Raw genomic sequence first — 26185 nt, forward strand, 5'->3', positions numbered from 1 at the left:
AAGGCGGCCCGGTACGCGCGTGCGCAGGAGGACGCCGTAGCGGCGGCGGCGGCGGCGGCGCTGGCGCTGGATGGTGAAGTTGGGTGAAAGCGCCGCTGATAAAATGGTAGGTTAGGGGGCGGGGGACGCGGGAGAGAGACCGCCCCGGTTGTAATAACACCCCCTGCGCAGTCTGTGTATTCGGAGGTACGGAGGAGGCAGTGAAGGAAGCGCCTCCTGCGGGGATGAGGGCAGCCCCCGCCGCCGCCGCCTGAGGGCGAAGCGAAGAGCAGCGAGCGACCTTCTTTCCCCTCCGGTCTTTCTCCGCGCTTCCCTGCCCACGAAGCAAGGGAGGGGGCGACGAACGGCACATCCCACGCGGGCGAAGGCGCGGAGGTGTCTCTGCCCCCCGCCCCGTCCTCCTCCCGGCAGCTGAAGGGAGCCGGGCGTGAGGGAAGTTCTCCGGTGGACCTGAGGCGGTCGTAACACCGAAAGGCGGTGAAGGGGGTTTTGTGTTGGTATTTTGGGAATAGGCACAGCGGCGAAGCTCGCAGCAGCAGCAGCAGCAACACAACGGACTGACTGTCACCACCACCACCACGCACCTTTCCCTTTTTTGGGCAGGGGAGAAGCTGACAGGTTGCTACAGTCTGACCTCTCTCGCTTCCCCTTCTCCCCAACAGGGAGATTCGTAGGCCAGGGGAAAGGTGTCCCGCAGGTGTATTTTGGTCACGCTGCTTCCCCCCCCCCTTTTTTTTTTTTTTACATAATGAGAATTCTGTTTGGCTAAGACCAAATCATGGCCACACTGTATATTCTGATTCCCAACCCCGCCTTTGGCGTGATCTATTTTCTCTCGTTGTTATCCAAGGAGATGGTGACTGGCTTCTTTGAGAGGAGACAAAGTTTAGATGAGGATCCTAAACTAGGAGGAAAAACAATGTATTTTTTAGTCCTAGTTCTGGAGTGGCAGTTGTGGCTCAGTAATAAAGTGCTGTTAATTTTTTTAAAACTACCTTTCTTGCCTGTAGAAACTCTTTGCTGTAGGAGCCTTTTCCACATGCTACCATTGCCCCCCAAAAGTGAATTATGAACCGTAACCCACCAGAGGAGGAGCAAAAAGTGCACTCTTTACTTTAAGAGTAAAGCTTAAATACCTGATTCCTGTAATCAGCTGGCAAATAAATGGAGATCTACATTTTACAGGGATTTGTTTTTCAACATAGTAGCTCTCAGGACTGGTTCGCACACACTTCCTACATGGGGCTTATTTAGACATAGGAGTGAAATCTCACACATAATTTGTTATGTGGCCAACACTACATCTGAAATTCATGCAATTTCTTCTTCTGAAGTGATTAAAGTAGAAAATTCCTTCTTGAAAGGTGTCCCCAAATATCATGGGAAAATAACAATTGCATTTATCTTGTTCAAGGCAATATTAACAATACAAAAATGCAGTTGAAACAATGCAATAGAAATGTACTGTCAAAGAGATTTATGGTGCAATCCTATGCATGTTTAGACAGAAAGAAGTCCTATAACTCCAAGCATTCCCTAGCCAACCATATATTTTTTTTTAGTTTATAACTTAAAACAATATTCATAAAGTGCCTACTTCTGAAACAGTTTTTTCCTACATCCCCACTGATATTGCAACTGACAGAGCAATCCTGTGCATGTCTACTCAGAAGTAAGTCCTATTCATTTAAATGTGGCTTACTCCTAGCTAAGTGTATAGGAGTGTAGCGTTGGTGTTTTCAGACTCCTGAATGTATGTCACTGTCTTCTTAGGTGGAAAGCTGATGATGTATCTAGATATGTAAAGCTGAGACCAAAATGTGTTGCCCTCAGATTTTTTATTATATGTGTGTGTTAAAAATGCACACACATATGCTGTCATTTCAGTTTTCAGAAGAAAGTGGTATCTTTAACTACTGAAGAACAAGGATTTATTTAGTTTACTCTGCAGTGAAATTTGTTATCCCACAGGAGAACTAATCCCTTTTTAAATATAGGCAGTTGTAGTAGAATTTTGAAGCATCTGGGTTAGCTTCATTGGTTTTCTTGCATCTTTTGTATCCCAAAGCATAAACTTAAATCATCTCAGAAGGACAAGGTCCGCCAGTTTATGGCAGTTACCCAGGCTGGTGAAAGGACTGCTATATATTGCTTAATGCAGAATGAATGGAAGCTAGAAGTGGCAACAGACAACTACTTCCAGAACCCAGACTTGTACTACAAAGAATCCATGAAAACTTCAATCGACAGAAAGAAATTAGAACAATTGTATAACAGGTACAAAGGTAAGGTTTATTTTTTCACTTTTTCCTTTGAAATTGATTTCCAGCTATAGACCTCCAGGGGGAAAGAGGTTGCAATCTGGAATATACTTACTAGAAAGTAAGTCCCATTGAACTCAGGGGGGCTTAATTCTGGGTAAGCATGATAGTATTGAGCTGTAAACATGAATGTAAAATTCTTCTGTTATGATTTCTCTAAATATTGGGGTGCAGAACCACCAGTCCAGGGGCCAAATACCCTCCTATGGGGGATCACAGATGGCTACATCCCCTTACCCTGATCCCCACCCTCTTTCCCCGATCATCTGGTGGTTTCCCAACTTTTGTGTAGTTTTTTATGAAAGCTTGAAATGCCTCTCCTTAGGTTTGATTACTCGCAGTAAGAGCTTTAAGCTAAAATATGCTGGTATTTTTGGCGCCACCCCTTTTGCCTTAAGTCCCGCCCACCACTAAAATATTGTCCCCAAGAGCTTCTCTGAAATGGAATTTGGCCCTTGGGCTGAAAATGATTCTGCACCCCCTGCTATATATACTGCTGTAATGAGCAAAACAAATGTAAAGCTTTTCTTGCCCGGTCCACCCCGGTTTATCTTTCAGTATTCTATATGGAACACTCATTTTAAAATTTAGAACAACATGAGCGCTAGCAAATATAGCATTGGGCCTACGGATAAGCAAACTAACTACTTGCTTTATGTGTATGTGTGAAATGTACTAGCAATACTGCACTGAGTGGATGATTATGGTATCTGATTCATTACGCAGGAAACCTGTGTTGAGTTTTATAATTGAACTGTATCACCCTGATCCAACTTCCCATGCAGATCACTTACTGGAACTATAAGCATAAATCAAATGTACTGCCACATGTGGATGCTGTTTATGCTTGCTGGACTGCTTTCAGTGGGATGTGCTCTCAGATGTGCATCCAAATGTGCAATTCCATTCATGCTAGGATGCACATATACATGCTTATCCAAATGCACATTCCACTGAAAGCAGTGCAAAAGGATGCACAGCATCCACATTTCAATGCATGTTGCATTTATGCGCACAGTTCTGGTCCAGGAAAAGATACATGTGGGGAAGCGTACTTCTATTCAGAGATCTGAATACAGGTCATTTCTGTTATTCCAGATGCTAGTTGCAGGGACTTGTTTCCCTTGCAACATAAACAAACATCTCAGTCTAGCAAACACTATTATTTTCCAGGAATAGCTTGGCCCAACCCTTGTGCTGAGTTTTGTCTCCCTCTGCCCACCAGCACATCATCTTTGTTAGATTGGGGTATTTTAATATGTTTTAATATCTTTGTCACAAATATGGAGTTAGAACAATATGCATTACAGTAGTTTATTACTGACAAATAGCTCAGTGAATTTCTTACATGGCTTGGCAGGCAGAAAAGCAGGAGAAACTATACTTTTCCCAATTATACGTGTGGCTATGTCACTATTGAACTACTTTGATTTAAATCTGTACTTTGCTTGGATTTTTATTCTGTATCATATTCTATAACTGTTACTCATATCTAGTAGTTGTATTACTTTGTCAGTATCAATTATTACCCTCTGCAACCTCAAATCTGCAAATTTTTATCCATGACTGAATCCTTTCCGCTTTCAGTGTGATGTTCCTTACTCCGTGGGCTCTGAAGTTAACAATGTGCCACAAAATAATGATTCTTAATTCATATATCTTTTTATGGCTCATTGTTTATACAGGGTTGTTGTGTATCTTTGCTCTATTTCCAAGTTATACTTTTAGAAATATAAATACTTCTATTAGGGATATTATGACCTTTGCCATACTCAGTCCTAGCAGTATGATACAATGTACATCTTCACTGAGAGAGAGGCATGCACTCCAAAATCTTGGACCCCTTTAGCCTTAAATATGTTGCTTCAGCCTGAGCACAGGAGAACTGAATGATAATCTCCTATCTGGTCACTTTTTGTTGACATGTTCATAGTCCTTCTCTTTTAGGCTCCTCAGGATACTTAAATGGAAATAAACTTTATAAATTGTATTTTACTTATTTAGCATTACTGTGCCACTTCTCTGCCATCAAAGCAGCACTCGAAGTGGTATAGTTTAAGAAAGTGTACTTAGGAGTGAGATATTATTAGCAAATTGCAGATTCTTCCCTGTCTCCAGTTACTGATAAACAAAAACCACAATTAAAATCCAAAACGCCAACATACCAGTTCAGCTTTGTAGACATTTTCACTAAACAGGGCTAAGAATTGTATTTTAATTTCCCACATTTCTAATCTCAGTTGAAGAGCCACGGGATTGGAGTATACATTCAAAAATGATTTCCTCCTGCTTTGTAGAGGCATAAGCACTATGGCAGGGGTGTACAGTCCATGTCCATATGAACCCCCACAAGGCCTTAATTGTGCCCCCCCCCGCATGGGAATTCCCCCACTGAGTTCCCTCCCCCAAGAATTTTGATACAGATTGCTCTTTCCCCAACAAGAAAAGAGCAGTTGTATCAGGATCACTGTGGGAGGGAGGTGGAGAGAAAGGCTTTCCACTCCAGTTCCCAGGGATTGTCGTACAGATCGCTCTTTCCCCACTGTTGCTAGCAGTGAGGAAAGAGTGATCTATATAAGAATAGAATCATAGAACCATAGATTAGTAGGGTTGGAAGGGGCCTACAAGACCATCGAGTCCAACCCCCTGCTCAGTGCAGGAATCCAAGTCAGGAATCACTGGGATGTTCATGTATATGTGCATGCATGTGTGTGCATGCACGCGTGTCTCTGTTTGTGGCCTCCAAGCCAGCATCACATGTGGCTCTTAGCCAAAACCATTGTGCACCCCTGCACTAGGGCCACAAGTTTTTATCACTGTATAATCAACTACTGTTCTGGTTTACTAATAAACAAAGAGTTACAAAAATGATTGGCTTGTAAAGCCAGTGAGGATCAGATTTCTCACTTCCTCCTCCATAAAAGCAAACTGCATACCTTTTTTACCAACTACCTGGTCAGGGAGTTATTGTATAGGGAAGAGTGACAAGCAGACACTGAGTATGTTATGTTCGTAGCAATTTGTCCTCTGCAGCCTATGTCACCAATACTGCTTATAGCATAAAATGTAGTCTGCCATCCTTCTGAAATAGGCACTGTACTTCCCTGTGGTACCATCTGCTTTTGGAAAACTTATAACTATCATAGTGAAATATACTCGAAGGTAGAGTATACTAGAAGCTGTTTCACTATAATTAAATTTATGGTCACCATATTTGTGAGCCCCTGCTAATCAGTGAGGTTGCAAATCATGGGCACAGCTGATTCTTCTGAGGCTGTTATGGTTCCGGTTCACTACTGTAATAGGAATGAAAAGGACGTATTGAAGATGGCCTTTCCTTTTAACAATGAGCAGTAACTTATAGTTCAGCAAAAGCTACCTTACATTTCTGTTAGTATCTCAAATGGTTTTGGTAATATGCAAATATATTTTTATTCATTGTTTGTATTTTATGTTCTTAGTGTATTGTACACAACTCAAAGAATTTAGATTGGTGATTTAAAAATGCAATGAATAAATATTTAAACAATTGGAAGAGATTATTAATCAATGAAGGGCGCAATCCTATTGAGATACACAGTCGCCTCTGACTTCCTCTGAAGTCAGAGGTGACCACCTATCCAATGCAGGGTGGCTGGAGCACATAGGAGAGGATTCCTTCCATGCTCTGGCTGCCCTGCAGTTACCCTTAGATGCCCAGTTTTGGGCATCTAAGCGCAGCTTTGGGGAGGGGGCAGGAATGGGGCTAGAGACCGCATAGGAAGCTGTCTAGAACAGCTTCTGCAGTCTTCTCCCCTCCCCACCCCCAGGAACGCCCCCTTTTTACCCTGTCTGTGCTCCTTACTTCGAGCATGGACAGGCACGCAGGGGCAGCCACCATGGTTCTCTCCACCCCAGCTACAAGGGGGAGGGCGCAGGGAGCATGGTTTCCTGGCTACCTGCTCATACTGCTGTCTACTAGCTTGGAGCTGGGAAACTGAAAAATCCTATCTTCCCAAGACGCTATCTAGGAGACATAGGATTGCTCTCTCTGAGAGCTCCCCAGGGAACATAAGATTGTTCGGAGTCCCCTCCCAAGGCCATAGACACTGCTATAACCTCTAGAGCGGGACTCTGAGATCCAAGTCCCTGCCCCCTCGCAGCCACCGCAGAAAGAACTGCACCGGCTACTTCCTGAGCTTGCAAATGAGACTTGGGAAGGAGGGAAAAGAGGACATTCCAAGGGGAGAGAAGAGGCCGAGAAATCCTATGGCCTCTCCAACCTCAGCGAGTGCAAATCCTCTAGAATGTAAAAAGGAGGACGGAGAGGTGAAAATTGCCTCCGTCCTCCTTTCGCCCTGCCACCAACAGCCTGGCAAGGCATTGGATACCGAGAAGGCTCTGAGATGGGAGGCTTCCTTCTAAAGAAGGAATACTTTAATCAGCCTTAAAATAATTTAATCAGCCATTCATTCTTATAAATACATTAAATAGTAATGTGTTGAAGCCTGAAATATATTCTTGTAAAAACTTATTTCATAAACAGCAGAGTTATAGATGACATATCTGGTAGGCATGTAGGGAAAGTGACTTATTCCCCTTCATTTAGTATTAAGGTGAAATAGGAGAAGCAATTACTCCTCAGCTTAAGAAAAGGCATTTAAAAAGAATTGAAATAGGGTATTTTAATATGCACCTGCACTTAACTGCTTAAAGGGGAGAGGAATGAAAGGGTAGAGTGATCCATAGAATTAGAATTGGGAAATCTGTTCACCTTATGTACATGATTATATAATAACCTCTTAAAGCAGTCATCTGTTTACCAATTCCCCTAAAGGGGTTCATGGATAATAGTTTAAACTTATGTATAATTGCTTGTTAGAAGTATGCCAAGCCATTCCTGGATCTCTGACATGCTCAAGCCAGTCAGATGATATAGTTTAGAGAGAATGTAAATAATGGTGATGGAAGTATTACCTAAAGGTATTGATGTGATACCTGTCCATTATAAAAGTATATTTTAAATATTACTACAGTTCTTCACCAGTAATTTCCTAAGTGATAAGATTGGACTGCAAGTGACTCAGCCCTTGATCAGGTTGAATTTAATTGTTTGGACATCTTAGGATATTTTATTAGTAGTACAATTTTTTATTTTTAAACTGAACACAACCGCACAACTAAAATCAATCTGAGGGCGATTTTCTACACTTTAATGAACTTAAGAGGGCAGCACTGCTACATTAGCTTCTGAAAATAATGTTTGTAAAAATGTTAGTGTTTTCTTTTTAATCCATTCTGTGTTTACTTCCTTTTTCTCTCTACTACCCATACCATGCTCTTTCTCTGCACCATTATAGGTCTACAAACCATCTCAGTTACCTTTCACACCGTTTGTTTCTCTGCAGCCTCACTCATTTTCTCTCTGGACCTCATTGCACTTCCCTTTTCTCTCTACCCCACCACAGGTCTCTGCACCCCTTTGTTTCCTCAGCCCCACAGGTCTATCTCCTTATATCCCCCCTTTTCTCTATGCAACCAATAGTACTTGCTCTTCTTTTTGCGCCAGCACAGGGTTCTCTGAACCTCTATCTCTGTTACCTCATTTTTCTTTCATGAACTCTCTTTTGGCCTATTTCTAGCATAACCCCACATCCTTGCTAAATTTGGCAACAATAGTTCACAAGGCTTTCACTCTCCCAATAATTCATCCACTGAGGGAGTTTCATAAACAGGTAGGCCATGCAGTGGTTGGGTGGCTAAAATAGGGTGAAAAAAGTGATGCCAGCTCTTATCGCACACCACTAATACAGAGAGACGGGGAGCAATATAGGTGAAGTGATGTAGGGATTATCCCACTTTTAGAATTGGTCAAGAATGGCCTCCCCCTTTTGCAGCCTCACATTTTCAGCTATGTTCTCTGGAGTCAAGAGAAAATGAAGCAGTTTTGGTGGGGTGGTGACTTACCTTTGAGAAATGCTGTGATTTTCCTTCTTGCTTTAGACCAATGGTGGGCAACTTGTGGCCCTCCAGATGTTTTGACCTACAACTCTCACGATCCCTCAGCATTGGCTATGCTGGCTAGGATTGATGGGAATTGTAGGCCAAAACATCTGGAGGGCCACAAGTTGCCCATCCCTGTTTTAAACAAACTTTGCTGGCTGCTTCAAGTGGAATAAAACTGCAGTCAGCAGCCAGGCAGGCCACCATGTTCTTCACAGTGCTGTACTTGGAATGATGCTATGTCACTATGTAGCATGTTTCCAGAGGCGTTATTGGTGGGAGAAACATTTGCCATCTTTTTTTCTAATAATGCCTCTGGAACAACGCTGCATTATGAAGTCGTGTCTCTATGAGTAAGGCATTGTGGAGAAACATGGTCTCTTGCCTGGCCACCAATTGTAGCTCCATGCTTCTTAAAGTGGCTGGAAAATTTCATTTAAAGTTATAAGTGGAGGGGAGTCACAGCTTTTCCGGAATGCCCCTTGTCCTCCCAAAATGTTTGATTTTCTTCTACCCACCAAAAAAGTACCTTATTTTTCTCATGTAGTTTTGTCCAGCCCAAACCCTCTGAATTCACCAGAAAAGTTTCTGGCAAAGAATTTGTATCACCACTACTTTTGATGGGGCCAAGTCTAAGGTGTTCCTACAAAGAGATGGGAAAGGGTCACAAGCCATGAGTATGTGGAATTGTCCCCTGTGGGCACAAACAGCAAGGAGGCTATAGTTTGCCTATCGGCTTTATGTTGTGCATTTGTGCTCTGAAATATGTCTACTGTTATTCGCTGAGAATTGCTATAGTTCACAAGGAAGTCACCCCTTGCATATACTCAGATCACCATTAGTTCCTGAGTGATCCATTTCTGGCTTTATATGGGTGTCCTTTTTTCTCCAAGGAAAAGAATAGTTTGTTTTTACATTTTGTGATTTAAAAGTAGATCAGCAGGATGATTTGTGATGGAGAAAGGGCTGCAGTTCCTTGAAATGTGATTGGCAAATTTATTAAGATAAAATATAACATTCTGTTTTGTTTTTTTCAAACACAGACCCACAAGATGAGAATAAAATTGGCATTGATGGAATTCAGCAGTTTTGTGATGATTTAAGCCTGGACCCTGCTAGTATCAGCGTTTTAGTCATAGCATGGAAGTTCAGGGCAGCCACTCAGTGTGAATTCAGTAAAAAAGAATTTGTAGACGGCATGACAGAACTAGGGTGAGTATGGCTGCCTTTAAAAAGACTCCAAATTTTTCTTTTTAGACCAATAGTAATGCTTTCTGAACTATTTTAAAGGTGTGCATTCTGAATAACTGCATTCTTTAATTCATATTGTCCTCCTTATACTCAGATGACCTGAGCTGCAGTCCAAAGGAGCCATTTGTTGACAAAGGAATTGTGCATGTATCCAGAGCTTTCTTTGTAGCATTTACTTCCACAGCTCCTATAGCCAACACAGTAAGCCACTTTTAAGATTGAACAATGACTTGCCTATTTAACAGTGGGAACTGTCTCAGTAAGAACTACAAAAATTGCTCTTAGCCATGCACGTGGTTCCATTAGATGTGCATGAATGTCTTAGAGTCAGGGCTTTTCCTAGTAGGGATGAGATGAAGGTGGTTATGTTGAAGGCAGGCAGGTCTGAGAATTGTCCATCTTGCATTTGAATGGTGTGAATATATCCTTTGTTCATCTTGGAGGCATTGAAACACAAATGCTGTGGGTTGGATCTACACTAAGTTAGTTGAACTTAGGTCCCATTGAAAACAGTGGGACAAGTAAGTCATGACTTAAATCTCATTGATTTCAGTGGGAATTAAGCGCAACTAACTTAGTCTAGATCCAATCCTGTATATTTATGTGCTCCAAAGAGTTCTTTTTGTGAGCATTTCATCTTAAATTGAATCTTGCCCCAAAGAGAAAAGGAATCCTACCATCTTTGTGCTTTGATTTTTAGCTCAGCACAATATCATACTTCATTATAATCAGAGCTTTACTTAGCTTCAGATAGTAAAGTAAATGAAACTTCATGCCTGATGGCTATTTTTTCAAAATGCTTTTAGTATCATTTGCTTCGGTGTAAAGGCCCCAATCCAGTCACAGGGCAAGCAGATAAGTAGCACAGGAGGGAAGTAGTTTCCATACACAGTTGCATTCAAAGACCAACTACAGTGGAAACGTGTCCACTCATTGTCTGTACACCCAGAAGTAGTACATGTGAACAATTATGGATGCAAAGTCACAGCACATGAGGGGGCAGGAACTAGAGCCCACTTCTGCCACATTGCTGCTTGCCCAAGACTCCTGCTCTGTCAAGTCACATGTAGAGATCAAGTGCATGTTGCAGTTGGGCAGTATTAGAGACTCCACGGTGGTGTTGCCTAGAATGGAGGGATGAGCTGGCCTCATCCATGGAGCCACTGAAATCACCCAGTTGAGAGGCTGGAAGAGCTTCTGTGCTGGCTCCTTGTCCCCTTTTCCACAACCATTTCCAGGTGCTTTTCAATAGACTTCTTCCCAATGTTGGCAGGTACTTGCCACCCACTGGCACACCAGCACCCTGGCCAAGGCACATGGCAGGTAAAGATAGCATTGGGGGACATTCACATCTCACATCCATCACCATGGGTTGAGGAAGGAAATATATTGTTGCAGGTGCATAAGCTAAAGGAAGAAGGCTAGTGAAACTGCCCTCCCATTGCAGTAACACACTAAACACAGGAACAACTGAGAGATCATTGGTGCTCTGGAATGTCATACACCCACCTCAAGTGATGCCAGCACTGGTGTTCCCAGCATTGCCTGGTTACATCCCTCTACACATTGGACCATGTGCACAACAGGGGGCAGTGGGTTAGGGTCCCAGTAATTTTATTTAATTGGATTGGGTTATTGTGAAATGGTTATGCTTCCTTGCTGTTGGACGTGTGCTTGTGTGTATTGGCAGAAATTGATTTAGCACATAAGTTTGCATCCAAAAGTTCCTTCCATCCAGTGGGCAATCTGGCCTCTGGACAAAAAGTGTTGCCTACCCATGTCTTACAGTGACATTTTAATTAACTAAACACGTATTTGGCTTTGTTGGCTAAACAATCAAGGATGTCTGATTCTTATTCACGCAAATCAAATGAACAAAAAACAGTATTTTTCTGTTTTGTTCAATACATAGATTTTAAACTTGCTTCATTACAGCCTGTTTAGATAATTTTTCCCCTGCTGCCCCAGTAAAGTATTACCTAGAACGCATTTCAAGATGTCATACTCCCCCCACCCCACATGTATAAAATTTAACACCCAAAACAGGAGACCCCAAGGTAAAATAAATATGGGATTTTAATCTGTATCAACTGGATGTTCTACATGTGGTGAGGAAAAGAAGGAATGAAAGATTTGGAGTAAATACACGTTCCCAAGACCTGATCTCAATCTCGCTGCAAGCAGAGGCACAAGTATTGTATGAACTGGTTCTATGAGACTCAGGTGGGATTATATTGAGATGACAATTTACAAAAATATTTAGAACAAAGAACTCTTGTCATGGTGCAGAGCACGTACCCATTTCCTATCCATGCCAGTACTGTAAGACAAGAAGCAAGACTAATTTTTTCTGGTGCTGGTTCAATCCCACCAAACAGGTTTGCTGACAATTGGGATTTATGTTGGGCTGAGATGCAAAGGGGCTACTTTCAAGTCAGCTTTTTTCTTTGAGCAGCAGACATACTCACATCCCTATGTGATACCAATAATTATGTTTCAGGCCCATCGTGGTATCAAAAGAGATTTGCCATGTCCAAAGCCCCCTAGAATGTGCAGAACTACAAAGAGCCGGTATTTTTGATCCCTTGAGAATATGTTGCCACCTGAGATTCATTTCATCCATTTGTTGTTAGATTTTAGACGGCAAAGAATGTTTTCGAAGGCATTTGGCTGAGTGATGGCATTACTGTCTTTATTGTACAGTCAGGGACAGAAATATTGGAACAAGAATAACTGTTTTGGCAGTTGGCTTCTGCACACCACCACATTGAAGTTGAAAGGAAACACACCCAGATAGGAGTGAAGTCAGGACTTTCAGCTGTAATTCAAGGGGTGTGACAAAAGTGGGGCACTACCCATTCAGGAGGTACAGCCAGTGGCATACACCCCCCCCCCATCATTGGGGGCTCATAAGGAATGGAACGAATGGCTGACAAGTAAATGGCGAGGTGTGGCCTGTTTCCTGGGTACCCCTTGACCAATCAAGCAGATAAAAGGCCTGGAGGTGGTTCTGAGTGTTACATTTGCATTTGGTAGCTGTTCACTGGAACTCCCAACATGAGGTCGAAAGAGGTGTCCATGCGAGTGAAGGAGGCCATCATTAGGCTGAGGAAACAAAATAAACCCATCAGAGAGATAGCAAAAACAGTGGGAGTGGCCAACACAACAGTTTGGAACATCCTGAAAAAGAAGGAATTAACTGGCAAGCTCAGCAACAGCAAAAGGCCTGGAAGACCACAGAAGACAACTAAAGTGGATGACCGCAGAATTCTGCTCATGGTGAAGAGGAACCCTTTCACAACATCTAGCCAGGTCAAGAACGCTCTTGAGGAGGTAGGTATGTCATTGTCAACATCTACAGTCAACAGACGGCTTTATGAATATAAATACAGAGGCTTCACAACAAGGTGCAAACCACTGGTAATGCTCAAGAACAAAAAGGCCAGATTAGCCTTTGCCAGCAAACACCTAAAAAAGCCTGCCCAATTTTGGAATAAAATTCTTTGGACCGATGAAACCAAGATTAACTTGTACCAGAATGATGGGAAGAGAAAAGTATGGAGAAGGAAAGGAACAGCTCATGATCCAAAGCATACCACATCATCTGTCAAACATGGTGGAGGCAGTGTTATGGCATGGGCATGTATGGCTGCCAGTGGAACCGGGTCACTGGTGTTTATTGATGACCTGACTGCTGATAAAAGCAGCAGGATGAATTCTGAAATGTATAGGGCTATACTTTCTGCTCAGATTCAGTCGAACGCTGCAAAACTGATAGGACGCCGCTTCATATTGCAGATGGATAATGACCCAAAACATACAGCAAAAGCTACCCAAGAGTTTCTCCAGCAATGAAGTGGAATGTTCTTCAGTGGCCAAGTCAGTCACCTGATGTCAACCAAATAGAGCATGCTTTTCACTTACTGAAGACAAGACTGAAGGCAGAAAGACCCACAAACAAGCAGCAGCTGAAGGCAGCTGCAGTAAAGACCTGGCAAAGCATCTCGAGGGAGGAAACTCAACATTTGGTCATGTCCATGGTTTCCAGATTTCAGGCAGTCATCCAGGTATTAAAGGCGATCCTTAAGTTTGAAATGATGTTGGTTTGTTCCATTGCTTATGAGCCCCCAACGATGGAGGTGTGTGTATGCCACTGGCTGTCCTTCCTTAATGGTTAGTGCTCCACTTTTGTCAAACCCCTTGAATTACAGCTGAAAGTCCTGACTTCGCTCCTATCTGGGTGTGTGTCCTTTCAACTTCAATACGGTGGTGTACAGAGGCCAACTGCCAAAACAGTTATCCTTGTTCCAATATTTCTGGCCATGACTGTATATGATGATGCTTATGCTGTTTCTTCTATGTAGTAAATATGCCACAGTTCATCCACGGCTCTACACTTGGAAGAGCAGCGTGGAGCGCCTGAAAAAGGGACATTCCTGGGGGTGGGGCGGGGACCATGGAAATGCTGGTATGACACTTCCTATGCACTGCCTGGCCTCCACCTGTTCCCCCGCTCTGAAATCGGCAGTCTAAGCCACAAATGCAAGGCAGCCGGAGCACAGAGGATAAGATCCTCTCTGTGCTTCACCCATCCTGCTTTGGATAGTCGGCCGCCTCCAAGTTCGGAGGTGACTGACTATTGCCACAGGATTGCACCCTAAGGTCACTTAAGGCAGATTAGTCACCCCTTAGCACTCTTTAACTCCGCTATATGGTTCTCAAAATCAGGAGGGGTAAAAGGGAGGCTTATACGCACCCTTTCAGTGTATGCTGGTGAATGAAGTGGGGGTTCTAATCTGCAACAGTGGTTACAAGTACAGAACAAAAAGGTGGAAGTTTTAATTAATTTAACATTTAATTATATTTAAAATTGAAATTAATGCAGATTACAAAGGTGTGATTTCCACCCACCTCCAGCATCAGTTCATATCATACTATTATTATATTTTATGGTTTTGTTATTTTTGTAAACTGCTTTGATAGTTCACTGGAAAGTGGTATATAAATTTGTATAATAAATAAATAGGTCAGTTTTATAGCAAGTCCTTGTGTTTTGCCAACCAAGGCTGAGCTTGGCCATCACTGAAGGTAGATTAGATGGAGAATAGTTGGTTGGGTTTATCTACTACTGTCTTAAGCTGTTGTTATTATTATTGTTATTTATGTTTTAATGATGTATCGTTTTTAATTTTCAAAGCTGCTTTGGGTATCCATTGATAGAAAAGTGGGGTAAAAATAATAAATGAAGTCAAGTTCAATCAAATCAAATGTTTGTCTTGGAATGCTAACATGGGGGCACATAAGGGGGGGTGGATATTTGCAAGAGAAAAATGTTGCAGGCTAAAGAGGATATTTAAACCATCCCCTGGCTGACAGTGTTCCCCTACAAATGCCCCAACCCATTTTTTAACCCCTTGGCAAATGCTGGTTTGTGGACATGTGTTTGCTGGTGTGATGTAGTTCTGCCCTGTTTTAATTTAAATTTTATTGATTTTAGCTGCCTGTTTGTGGCCTAGAAGAAAGATGAAATTAATTAAAAAATAAAGTAGTTTTGTAGGTTTTTGCATCCCTGCCATAGCAATTGAATGAAAAACTGGAATAACCCATGTTCATTAGTTCTGTTAAATTATCATACCAAGTAGCATTAAGCTGACCTCTGCAATTTTTGGGGAAAACTATGACGCTCTTTTTAATAAAGAATGTGAATTATGATGAGCAGCTAGAGTATATTCGGAATGTTGTTCGTTGGTGTGCTTAAATAAAATGTGTCTTAATAAAATTTAAATGTCTTATAGAAATAATATTATCTTTCCCCAGGTGTGATGCCACAGACAAGCTAAAAGCTCTTTTGCCAAGACTGGAACAAGAATTAAAAGATCCAATGAAATTTAAAGATTTTTATCAGTTTACCTTTAACTTTGCAAAAAACCCTGGACAAAAAGGTTTAGGTAAGCTTATTTTTAAGATGAACACAGAATTCAGTCAATGTTCTTTCAATCAACTTTTTTTACTACAGTTGTCATTAGCAGCTTGAACATTTCCTGAGGCACGCTTGTGATGTTAGTTTTTTAGGTAGAGATATTCTGTCTAAATTATAAGATATAATATTGACTCTAACCAGATAATTTTAGTGGCAGGGTTCCTGCAAACCTTGTTTTCATCCAAACAATGTTGACAAAGATAATATCATGAATGCAAACTCTTCTAGAAAGAAGGCTACAGGGTTACTGAAGTTATCTACTGCCCAACCATATTTATTTACATTAAAATGTATATCCTGGTTTTCTAGCCAAAATGTCCACTCAGGGCAGCTTACAATAGCTTAAAATAAAACAGTATAACAAAACAATATAAACTTATAAGGTATAATGAAACAATAAACCAACAACAATAAAAACACCAGAGACAGAACAGCAAAAAAAAAAAAAAAAGTCAGAGGAAAATAACTAAAAAATGCTGCACATGAATAATGCAGTTTTCAGTGCCTGCTTAAAGGTGGGCAGTGAGGGGGCCAGCCAAAATTCACTGGAGAGAATATTTCATAATCAGGGAGCCGTGATAGAAAAGGCCTTTTTCCTCATCCCCAACCAAATGTCTGTCAGAGGAGGGGCAACAAGGAGAGAGGAGGAGATTCCTGAGATGCCTTATCCTTCAGCATTAAGTAGGGAAGTGCCCATGTACCCAAACCAGCACAGATTACTGTGCATGCAGAGTGTCTGCTGAATGAAGGTTTGTTTGTTTTTCTGTCTGTCGGAATTTTGTATGATGTAGAAGTAAGCCCACTGAAATAATATTCACTAGTCTTTGTTCAAATTAGTGCAAGTGGCAGATGAGTACAATAAGACCCCAAAACGTACTGGATTCTCATTAAATGCTATTATGTGGCAAGAGTCACTTCAGAACAGCAGTTCTGTATATCCTTTTAGAATAGCAAATTGAGGGTACATGTTTCAAAGATGCAAAAAGATTTTTGAGGACCTTTCTGCACAATCACTGAATTCATGTCCCATTTGGTTGTAGCCATTGCTAAATCAGTTCCTAAAAGTGATGTTTTAGGAATAATAACACCATATCTCATCTACAGTTAGGAGGCTAGACTTGCTTCTTTTGGCAACTTTTTTTCAAATTCTGCCAGGTGTGCCCTCCCATATACATGGGGAAAGCACACATTGGTGTGCCAAGTTTGAACAAATGTATTGTTTAAAATCTTATGAGGTATGCTCCTGCATTTGCATTCTGCATTTTTAATGTTCTTCAAAAAATTGGAGACATAATTTGAATAACAAATGTGAGTTGTAATGTGCTTTACTAAACATGACAAATTATATCCTGATACTGACACATTTAAATCATGATTCTTTCTTGCTAGCTGAATCTGTATTTTAGCCATTACCTTTACAAAGATAGTCTTTATGGTCTCAGTCTCAGTCGTGTAGCAGTGTTATGGAGTTACATAGAAGGAGAGAGAATAACAAAGAGCAAAATAGGGCCTGACCAGTGCTGTAATGCATCTGAGAAAATCCTATGCTCTTCTCAAATAGGTGTGCAAAGATGTGAAACAGTAGGTGTTTTTTTAAATTTACTACTGTTATTTAGCCATGAAGCACTTCAAAAGTTAAACAAAATGTTAATTATTCCACTTTGTAGCTTACATGAAGTACCATATTAGATTAAAAATAAATTAAAAAGAGAAAATGCAACAGTTACTTTGTTAGTGGAATCCAGTTAACTCATCCTGCTGATGGAATGGCTTTTGTCAGCAGAATGGGGTGGAAGCGATTTCTCCATCCCCAGTGCAGACCCCACATGCCTTCAAAATCTGCTCCAGAGGGTTGGGAGAATTCTGGAGCAGATTTTAGGAAGGCGGGGGGCTGCAGTAGTGAGGAGGAAGTCTTGCTGTGTAAGCTCACGCAACATTGGATTCTGCATTTTGGATTCCTTTTTGCTTTACAAATAACACTGCTACATGTTATTCTCATGTAGAACCTGGAAACTTTGCTGATCAATAAAGTTGTGTATCTTTCCTATCCAATGTGATTGCTCCAGCAGCTTAGTTTCTCTTCAGTGTTCATGCTGTCCTGTCGTCTGAGGCAGCGCAGAACAGCCCGTGCTCCACGCTCGCAAGAGGAGCGCAGAGCGGCCGAAATGGGGCGTTCCCGGAGGGCGTTCTGGGGCAGGGAGGGCGGAAATGCCTATACGACACATCCAATGTGTCATACAGCAGCCTCCTCCCCTGCTCTGCCCTCCCTCGGCTAGACAGCCACAATTGGCTGTCTAGCCGAAAATGTAGGGCAGGAGAAGCACAGAGGGAATGATCCCCTCCGTGCTTCTCCTGCCCTGCCGTGGGTAGGCGGTCTGCATAGGATTGTGCCCTAAGACTATCAAATTAGCACCCAGTGCCAGTTTGAGTTCTATAAGTGAAAAGTTGTTGCCTTGCATAGTAAAGACTTGAACATTTTCAGCAGTTTTTGATTGCTTCCTTCCCCCCGTAATTTACTGGTGTACATTAAATGTGTACATTCAATGTACACCAGTAAATTAAGGGTGTACATTTATATGTGTACATTTGGAAGGGATTGGAGATAAGGGAAAGAAGATGTTCTGTAACAGATACCTAGACATTGGTGTCTGGAAAAAGAAAAAAAAGTGTTTCTCATTGGCAGTTGAACTTAATTAAACAGGCATTCTGAAATATTTCCCATATTAAAGTTTTAAATTTCATAAACACTGTGATATCCCATCTTTCCAAGAAAAATGGCTTTTCTTAGAGTACAGAATTCTGCAGTTACTATTTTCCATGTAAAATACTTGAATCGCTTCCTAATTCATTAACCCCTTCTGTTAAGAGGATTGTGTTTTAACTCAGCCACATTAAGTGTTTAAGCATATTTAGTTACGCTTGATAAAACAAGACATGTATACCACTCTTGTACCCAGACACATTAAGCAGGTATGCAATCCATTGTGAATTGTACATGGATGAAAATAGTCTGGCTTTATGTTTTGTGTTGATTTGGCATCTGTGTGTACATATGGTATAAAGAACAGTAGCAATCACAACGGTTTTGAGCTAACTTTCAAAACCCAGGTCATTTTTTAAAGTTAATCTACCATACTAAAGGAATGCCAGCCTTATCTTAGAGGCTCAGACACAATAACTGTGAATGTCATATGCAAGGGCTAACAAGATAATGTGTACTATCTTGAGAAGGAAATATTTCTGTTCCTGCCCTGGGAACCATTATTTCGGTATAAAACACAGACATTGTAGCATTGTTGCCAATTCAGCCTTGTCTCAACCATAGCTGGGAATGAGGAAGGCTAGAATCCATAATAAGTATGTTAGAGAAAGCAACATGATAAGCAAATATATATCATACAGAATCAAATTTGCTTTTTAGTTGTCTTAATGCTGACCTAGTAAGTGAGGAAGAACGGGTTTAAAGAGAGAAAGCCAGTGCTTATTCCAGAAATCAGGCTTGTAAGTAGCCAAATTGCTGTTCATTTGTGCCAAGTAAGAATTGCTTCCAGGTGACTAAGCAGGGAAGCTTTAGAAGGTGTTTTTTTTTTGTAGTCCACAAATGACTAAAATAAATATGACAAGGCAGGCTAGTTAAAAAAAATTGTGTGGGCGAGACTAACTTTTGCAGACTTATTTGCAAAGTAGCCATAGCATTTACATAGTGTTTAGAGTTGTTCGGCCATTTACAGAACAAGGAAAATAACAGGACAAGCAGGATAGATACCCTTCTTGATTTGTAAGGAAAGGGGTGATCAGGGTAATGGAGACTCTTACATGTGGAGACGCATCTGTGTGCAGTGACTCACTACACAGAATTTCTGCTTTTCAGCACACTGCTGTAGATTTACAAGAGGGGTGGTTTACAGCGGCATAGTGAAAATCAAAGGTTCTTCCTGGTATGGCAAGCCACTACACACAAATGGCTATCCATGTGCCGTAGCTGCTGTGGAGCTCTTTGGTTATTCCATACCAATGGCTTGGATCCTAACTTCCCTTCTTTGAATGGAACAGAATTCATGTTACTGGGCTTTCCCACCTCTCACTTCCCCTTGTACCACCATCACCCTAAATTCAGTTCCTGGGTACTGGGTGACCTTTTATCAGTAAGAGCCATATCAAGATAACTGTCAATGTAATGTCTGTCTGAAGTTTTATATTTCTTGCAATTCATTTGGTACCCCTCCTGTTAGACGTACTTCCTGCACATCTTGGATTGTTGTGGCAACAAGCTGCCCCAGTGGGTATACATTTGTTTTTTTAAACAAAGGAAGATTTTGTGTAAGTAGGCCTAGATAAATTCCAAACAATTAGGTATCCACTTCTAAGCAAAAGCATTGCAACAGATACCTAGTAGTATGAAAATATTTGCCTAGCCCTGAGTGCAAATGTTGTCGATTTGCAGGTGAGAAATTCATTCACATCAAAATATCTTGAATTCGTTTAATTGTGGTGATTGTCAAAACTCATCTGGCTGATCCATGAGGATGCACAGTTATGGTACAGAATACATAAAGGTTATAGGCAGTAATTGCAGTGCCCCATTTATAGAATTTCTGTCAATAGATCTATTTTTAGCATTACTGTTTTGTTTCTCTAAAAATGTACAGTTTTTGACTTTGTATTTGTGTATACTTCTGATTTCAGTGGGACATTCTTCTGAATAAACATGCATAGGACAATTTTAGTCCTATTTAGAGTAGACCCATTGAAATGAATGGGACAGAAGTTATACTAATATTGGATACAACCCTATAAATGACAGTCTTTAAATTTATCTGAACTGAAATATTGCTGATGTTTGAGTAATATTATTCTCTTGATCATGTTTGTTATAGTAATTTGGAATAATAGGTTGAGTCACATTTGGAAACTAGTACTCAGCAGCAATATGTCTATGTTAGTATTGCTAGAGTTTAATAACTTGAACTCTTTTGTTCTCCTTAATGAGATGTTGTTATATTTTTAAAGTGTATTGTTGTATTGTCTTGTTTTTATACTATAAATATTGTTTATTTTCAGAACTTAAAGTAAACTGGTTATACAGGGGTATAAAGTGAATACAAAAAGTCTCTGTGTGTCTGTGTTAAAAGCAAGTATTTCATAGTTCAGACTACTTCTATACAAACACTAAGGCTGTAAAGTGGAATGACCAAAATATCCTTACAAAATCATGTTGACAAAACACATTTGTCAGCATATATTATGGAGGAGCATTGAAAGACACAGCTTTCTGTAGACAAATTTTTAATCTGGTTTTCATAAGTATTCATCACATATTGGATAGTTTGCTGTTTTTAGTTTAACAGGTTTACCCACAAGAATCAAAGGAATATATTATATATATAATATGTTTATTTCTTTCAGATCTAGAAATGGCAATTGCATATTGGAATTTAGTCTTATCGGGAAGATTTAAATTTCTAGATCTTTGGAATAAATTTTTATTGGTAAGTACATTTCTGCATTTTTGTGTGTGACAATACAGAAGGTGATTTTATAGAAATATTTAAGACCCTGACCTTTTGATTGTAAGCTTAGTCTGTTACAGACTAAGACCTGGTTCACACATAATGCCAATTCATATGTTGTTTAATCCATGAAATGGTGGGGCTGCAAGCAAGTGTGCTGCCTCCCATGCACTCGCTGCTTTCACTTTGCATCCGTTTTCATCAACAACCCAGAAACGCCCTATTCCTGGGTTATTTGAGTGACCCGTGAACCCAAAAGTCTGGATTGCTGAGGGACAAACCAGAGCTTTAACCCCATAACAAACCATGTTGCTGAAAGCAGATGCAAAACAGAATTGGTGAGCAGACAGGAGGCAGCTTGCTCGTTCCCATGTGACCCCAACAACTCATGAGTTGTTCTTATGTGCAAATTGGGCCTAAAAGTGTTTCCTCAGTTATGATTTTATAAAATTTGCTACAAAATTGAAAATGGCTTATATCAGCTTGTTTTTCTTGCATAGGAACATCATAAAAGATCAATCCCCAAAGATACTTGGAATCTTCTTTTAGACTTTGGAAATATGATTGCAGATGATATGTCAAACTATGATGAAGAAGGTAACTGATGTGGATTTTCAAAATTAAATATGTTTGTGTTAAAGTAGTATTGTCCATAACTACCCACCCTGTGAGTCTTCTAGGCAAAGTGTGTGTGCATGTACACTACAGATAACTTTGGCTTTGAAATATAGCTGAAGCACAATGTACTTTACTGTTAACATGTGGCTATGCAATTTAGCTTTCTTTTTGAAGATTCCATATATTTTCATGTGAATAAAATCTGTTGAGTTATGAACAGAATGCATTAAATATTCAAAGGTTTTGATTTAAAACTGTTTGACTCTTCTTTAGGAGCGTGGCCAGTTCTAATAGATGATTTTGTGGAATATGCACGACCAGTAGTCACAGGAGGAAAACGTAAAGCTTCCTAACTATAGACTCTTCTCAGTGGACTTAAATTTGCAGTCTGAACTGCATCAGGTAATGAAGACATTTTGGCCAATAACTGTGCACATTGTCACTGGTTTCAAAAGTCATGGGATGCCACTGACAAAATGGAAATCACTACTTCTGCTTCAAGAAAATGATGGCTGACTCACGGACACTGCAAGAAGAAATTCAGAAGATAGCCCAGGCTGTTTGTAGAATATTGGCTTCAATTATTGTACTGGTTGTATCATATAGGATGTAGATTTTGCATGATTTTATACTTTGGAAAAGTTTAACTAGAGGCCATTTTAGTAAAGTTTTGACAGCACAGCATGCCATTCAGTTCATAACCCAGGGTGAACACCAGCAGTTACATAATTACAACTGTATTATATTGTACTTATATTAAAAGCAGTATTTGTGGTATATAAATTAAATCCCTAAATAAAATATGTGGTATGTGGTATTTTTATACAAACTTCAGAGCTGTTGAGATAATGCGATGAAACATTTATTGACACATCTCTTCAGCCTGGTGCCAGGGTTCTAGGTTTTTGGAGAGTCCAGTCAGATCCATTTCTAAAATCTTGATTTTCTCATTCCAACATTGCCCTGAATGAGATTTGTTTTTACTTGATCAGTAATTAAGCAGCAAAATGTCTGTATTGTGACTAATGTTAATATTTTGAATCAACCAAAAAAGCTTTGGTATTTCATGCTTGCTAATGACTATACTAAACATATTATGGACATGCTCAAACCCATGTTAAGACCATTTTAAGTTCCACTGTTCTCCGTGGAAGCAAGCCGTGCATGTGCTTCATTCTGCCATTGAAATCAAAGGCACTCAAAAGTGTTCAACAGTGCAAATCTACTCAGAAGTAAGACCCCTTGAGTTTAGTGGGCCTTATTCCCAGGTAAGCATGTATAAGCTTGCAGCCTTAGTTTAGCTTGATCATGCCCTATATGTGAAGCATTCTCTGGGTGCTGAGTGACTTCTAAATGGCTAATAGTGCAGTCATCTTCAGCCATTTAGAAGTCACTCAGCACCCAGAGAATGCTTCACATATAGGGGCATGATCAAGCTAAACTAAAGCTGCAAGCCTATACATGCTTCCTGGGAATAAGGCCCACTAAACTCAAGGAGTCTTACTTCTGAGTAGATTTGCATTCATCTTCAGGTACTAAGGATGTATTGGTATTCAGCTGGTGGGTCTGAGCCCACAAGTAAGTCGCACCTAAAGTGGGTCACACCAATGGCACTGCCACCAATTTCTTTTAGTTAGCTTTTAAAAAAAATGTAGGAGGGAGAGAGAATTACTAGATCCAAAGGGGGACAGGACTGTTGTGCCTCCTTGCAGCACAGGTAACTTCATCAGAGGCACCTTTCTCATCCTTGCATACCTTCTTAATGCCCTCTTCTACATAACTGTTAAAATTGCAGAATCCCTATCAATTTTTATAACTGGTCATCTCAGAAAGTAATAGAGAAAATGAACTTATGCAATAAATTAAATTGGGCCCATGTTCAGTGTTGAGTCTGAAAGAATGGAAGACTTGTGCAAATCTTCTGTGTGAGTGCCAGCGTGTAATGTCAGGTTATGCAGCACAAAAGTGGCAGATTTCCTTTTAGATTACAAGTTGGGAATATCAGTTGTTTCTGCAAAAGTAAAATTTCTGCTTTTTAAGAAATGTGACATCTACATGTTGCTTATCTTTCATTCTACCACTAGATGCCAGTATGTCAGCTCTTAGACATTTTTCATTGCGCTAGCCAAGTAGTTATGCTATAATCTATGGAATACTTAAGTAACATTATCAGAAGAGTGTTCAACTTTCTTGATGCATTTATTCAGAAATATATCTGTACTTAACATTAAGTTTATTCAGACTGGATTTAAAACAAGAAAGGCCCCAAAGGTTAGAGTGGGAAGCTGTCCTTGCAAAATTAGTGGCATATAAATGCTTAGTCTTTAAATGTTAGACCTTTTATTGTTTTCTAATAACCTGTCAGATTTATTGACAGCTTCTAATCCAAGTATTAAGAGTTTTAATATAGAGACAGACATGTGTTGCAGACTAAACATGAACATCTTAGTAGCATGTTGATAGCTTATATTAAGAGTTGAACTACTGGATCTATTGTTATCCTGTTCGCATGGTTTCAGGGTATGTGTCTTTAACACACTTTTTATGATAGGCAATATTCCAAAAAATTGACATCATTTAGTTGAAGCTGACCTAAATGTTTTTACATTTCCTTGATATATTGAGATATCTGGATCATCATAGGGATCCCACAGTTGATTATGGGACAAGGTAATAACTGATGGTGACCAGGTATTTAAATATACCCTACAAAAATCTATGATGTGAATTCAACTGCCTGCCCTGGTGTTGCTGCTCAGATATTATGGGGTTTGATGGAACTGGGATTAGCTGGTGTGCATTTTGTGTGAAGGAGACCAAAGAAGGTGTTCATTTTATTATCAATGTAGTATGTTAATTTACACAATACTTTCTCCTCTTCAGTTCAATTTACTTGTTTAAAACAAAAGGTCAACAAAAGTGGGAAATTATACATAAAAGAAAATATGCATGAAACAGAACTCAATGTCAATCTTTTCTTCATCAGAACAAGCATGTGAGGCTCGTCACAATTTCCATATCAGGTGGTGGGAACCTGGGCTGGAATGAGAGTGACTTGCCCTAGACAAGACGCAATCCACAGCAGCTCAACCCAGATCTTCAGGGTAAATCTAGCTCTCATCAGTTGTGTCAATGAGATTATCCAGTAGATTCATGCATGACAGTTGTGTAACTCCAAAATGCTGCAATCTTAATAGCAATAAAGCGGTTATTACCTGGTATGGGGAGTGCATTTAATCATCATCACCAAAATGTACTTCAAGTGCTAAATTCTTTGCAAAAGAGGTATGACCTGGACTGAAGATAACCATAATCCCGGTAACGGTTCCAGTGCTTTGCCACCTCTGCCAAAATATAGCCTATGCTTTCCTAAAACTGTCTTGTCTTTCCTTCTAACTATAACCACTGCAGGAAATTAAAGAGGAAGTGCTCTGTTGAAGCTGGATCTTCCAGTATACTGATGGATCATGAACTTGTTTGGTTTGTAAAACCATTTTTGTATTACTATAATAGAATATAATTCCATAATGCCAGATGTAATGAAAAAAATATTAAAGATGGCCTTTCCTTTTAGCAATGAACAGTAGCTTTTGTTAATTTGCGATGTGCCTTTCAGAACTACCTCTTTCCTTCATAGTTCTGTGAAGCAATATGTTATTTAAAATATTTCTGTAACACCTGTCAAGTACAACATATCCAGGCAGTGTACAATGGTAAAAAAATACACATCATAGCTAAAACAATAAACTATACACTATAATCAGCCAGCCATGAATTAAAAATCACAGGGACAGGTGTCAAATAAAGGCGGAGGTGAATAAAACATTTCAGCATGTGTCTAAACAGCGACGGAGTTGACATAAGTTTTATGTCTGGGGTAAGGTATTCGAGGGAGTGAGGGTTACTACAGAAAAAGCCTTTTTCCTGGTTGACGCCCAATGGACGTCTGTAGGATGTGGCACAGAGGGCCTCTGATGATTGCGACTGTTGGTTAGATCTATGGGAAAAGATGTTGTCTTGTATATCTCTGTCCCAAATTGTTTAGGGCTTTATAGCTTAATACCAAAACTTTAAACCTGCCCCAGTAGCAAATTAGCAGCCAGTGCAATTCTTTTAGCAGTGGTGTTATAAGGCAGCAGCTAGGTGCATCACACAACCAGCAGCTCATGTCTGCAGCAATTGCAGCTTCCAGACCATGGCCAGCCCCACATAGAGCACATTACAATACTTGAGAAGTAAGGTTACCAGTGCATGGGTTACCAGAGTGAAAATAGTCAGCCAATGCTGCTCACTGCAACCAGCCCTGCAAGAAGGAGTAGAACCACCATAAAATGCTGACCCTTTGCCCAGCTCAGAGAAACTGGTCCAGTAGGATAGTGTGGTCAATAGTATCAAAAGCCACTGAGAGATCAAGCTACAATAACAGTGTACTCCCACTGTTCCTTTCCTGATAAAGGTCATCCATCAGGGTGACCAAGGCCAATCTGGTCCCAAAATCAGGTCTGAACCCAGACTGAAATGGG

General features: G+C 40.4%; 1 protein-coding gene across 5 annotated transcripts; it reads left to right on the plus strand.

Moving 5' to 3' along the window:
• Positions 1 to 21: 21 nt before the first annotated feature.
• On the plus strand, positions 22 to 24879 carry DCUN1D2 (defective in cullin neddylation 1 domain containing 2). Of its 5 annotated transcripts, XM_084844566.1 has the most exons (8): positions 22 to 106; positions 2069 to 2285; positions 9347 to 9515; positions 15372 to 15502; positions 20941 to 21023; positions 21545 to 21641; positions 21936 to 22064; positions 24649 to 24879. In XM_084844566.1, the coding sequence occupies exons 1-7, from the start codon at positions 71 to 73 to the stop codon at positions 22013 to 22015; spliced, it is 813 nt and encodes a 270-aa protein (XP_084700692.1). In that variant the 5' UTR covers positions 22 to 70; the 3' UTR covers positions 22016 to 22064; positions 24649 to 24879. The 5 variants fall into 5 exon arrangements, with proteins under 5 accessions (XP_084700692.1, XP_084700691.1, XP_084700695.1 ...); XM_084844565.1 differs by lacking the exon at positions 24649 to 24879 and having other exon boundaries at positions 21936 to 22463; XM_084844568.1 differs by lacking the exons at positions 22 to 106; positions 24649 to 24879 and adding an exon at positions 168 to 477 and having other exon boundaries at positions 21936 to 22463.
• The last annotated feature ends 1306 nt before the right edge of the window (positions 24880 to 26185 follow it).

This window comes from Heloderma suspectum, chromosome 3 (genome assembly GCF_057233095.1).
Source record: "Heloderma suspectum isolate Gila_16-S chromosome 3, 16-S_ref, whole genome shotgun sequence".
NCBI classification, from domain to species: Eukaryota; Metazoa; Chordata; class Lepidosauria; order Squamata; family Helodermatidae; genus Heloderma; species Heloderma suspectum.

Excerpts from the sequence above, each read along its gene's own strand:
- DCUN1D2 (XM_084844566.1), top strand. The coding sequence starts at position 71 with ATGGTGAAGTTGGGTGAAAGCGCCGCTGATAAAATG. Across the intron at positions 9,516-15,371 it reads GACGGCATGACAGAACTAGG|GTGTGATGCCACAGACAAGC; the intron begins GTGAGTATGGCT and ends ATCTTTCCCCAG. Across the intron at positions 21,024-21,544 it reads TTTGGAATAAATTTTTATTG|GAACATCATAAAAGATCAAT; the intron begins GTAAGTACATTT and ends TTTCTTGCATAG.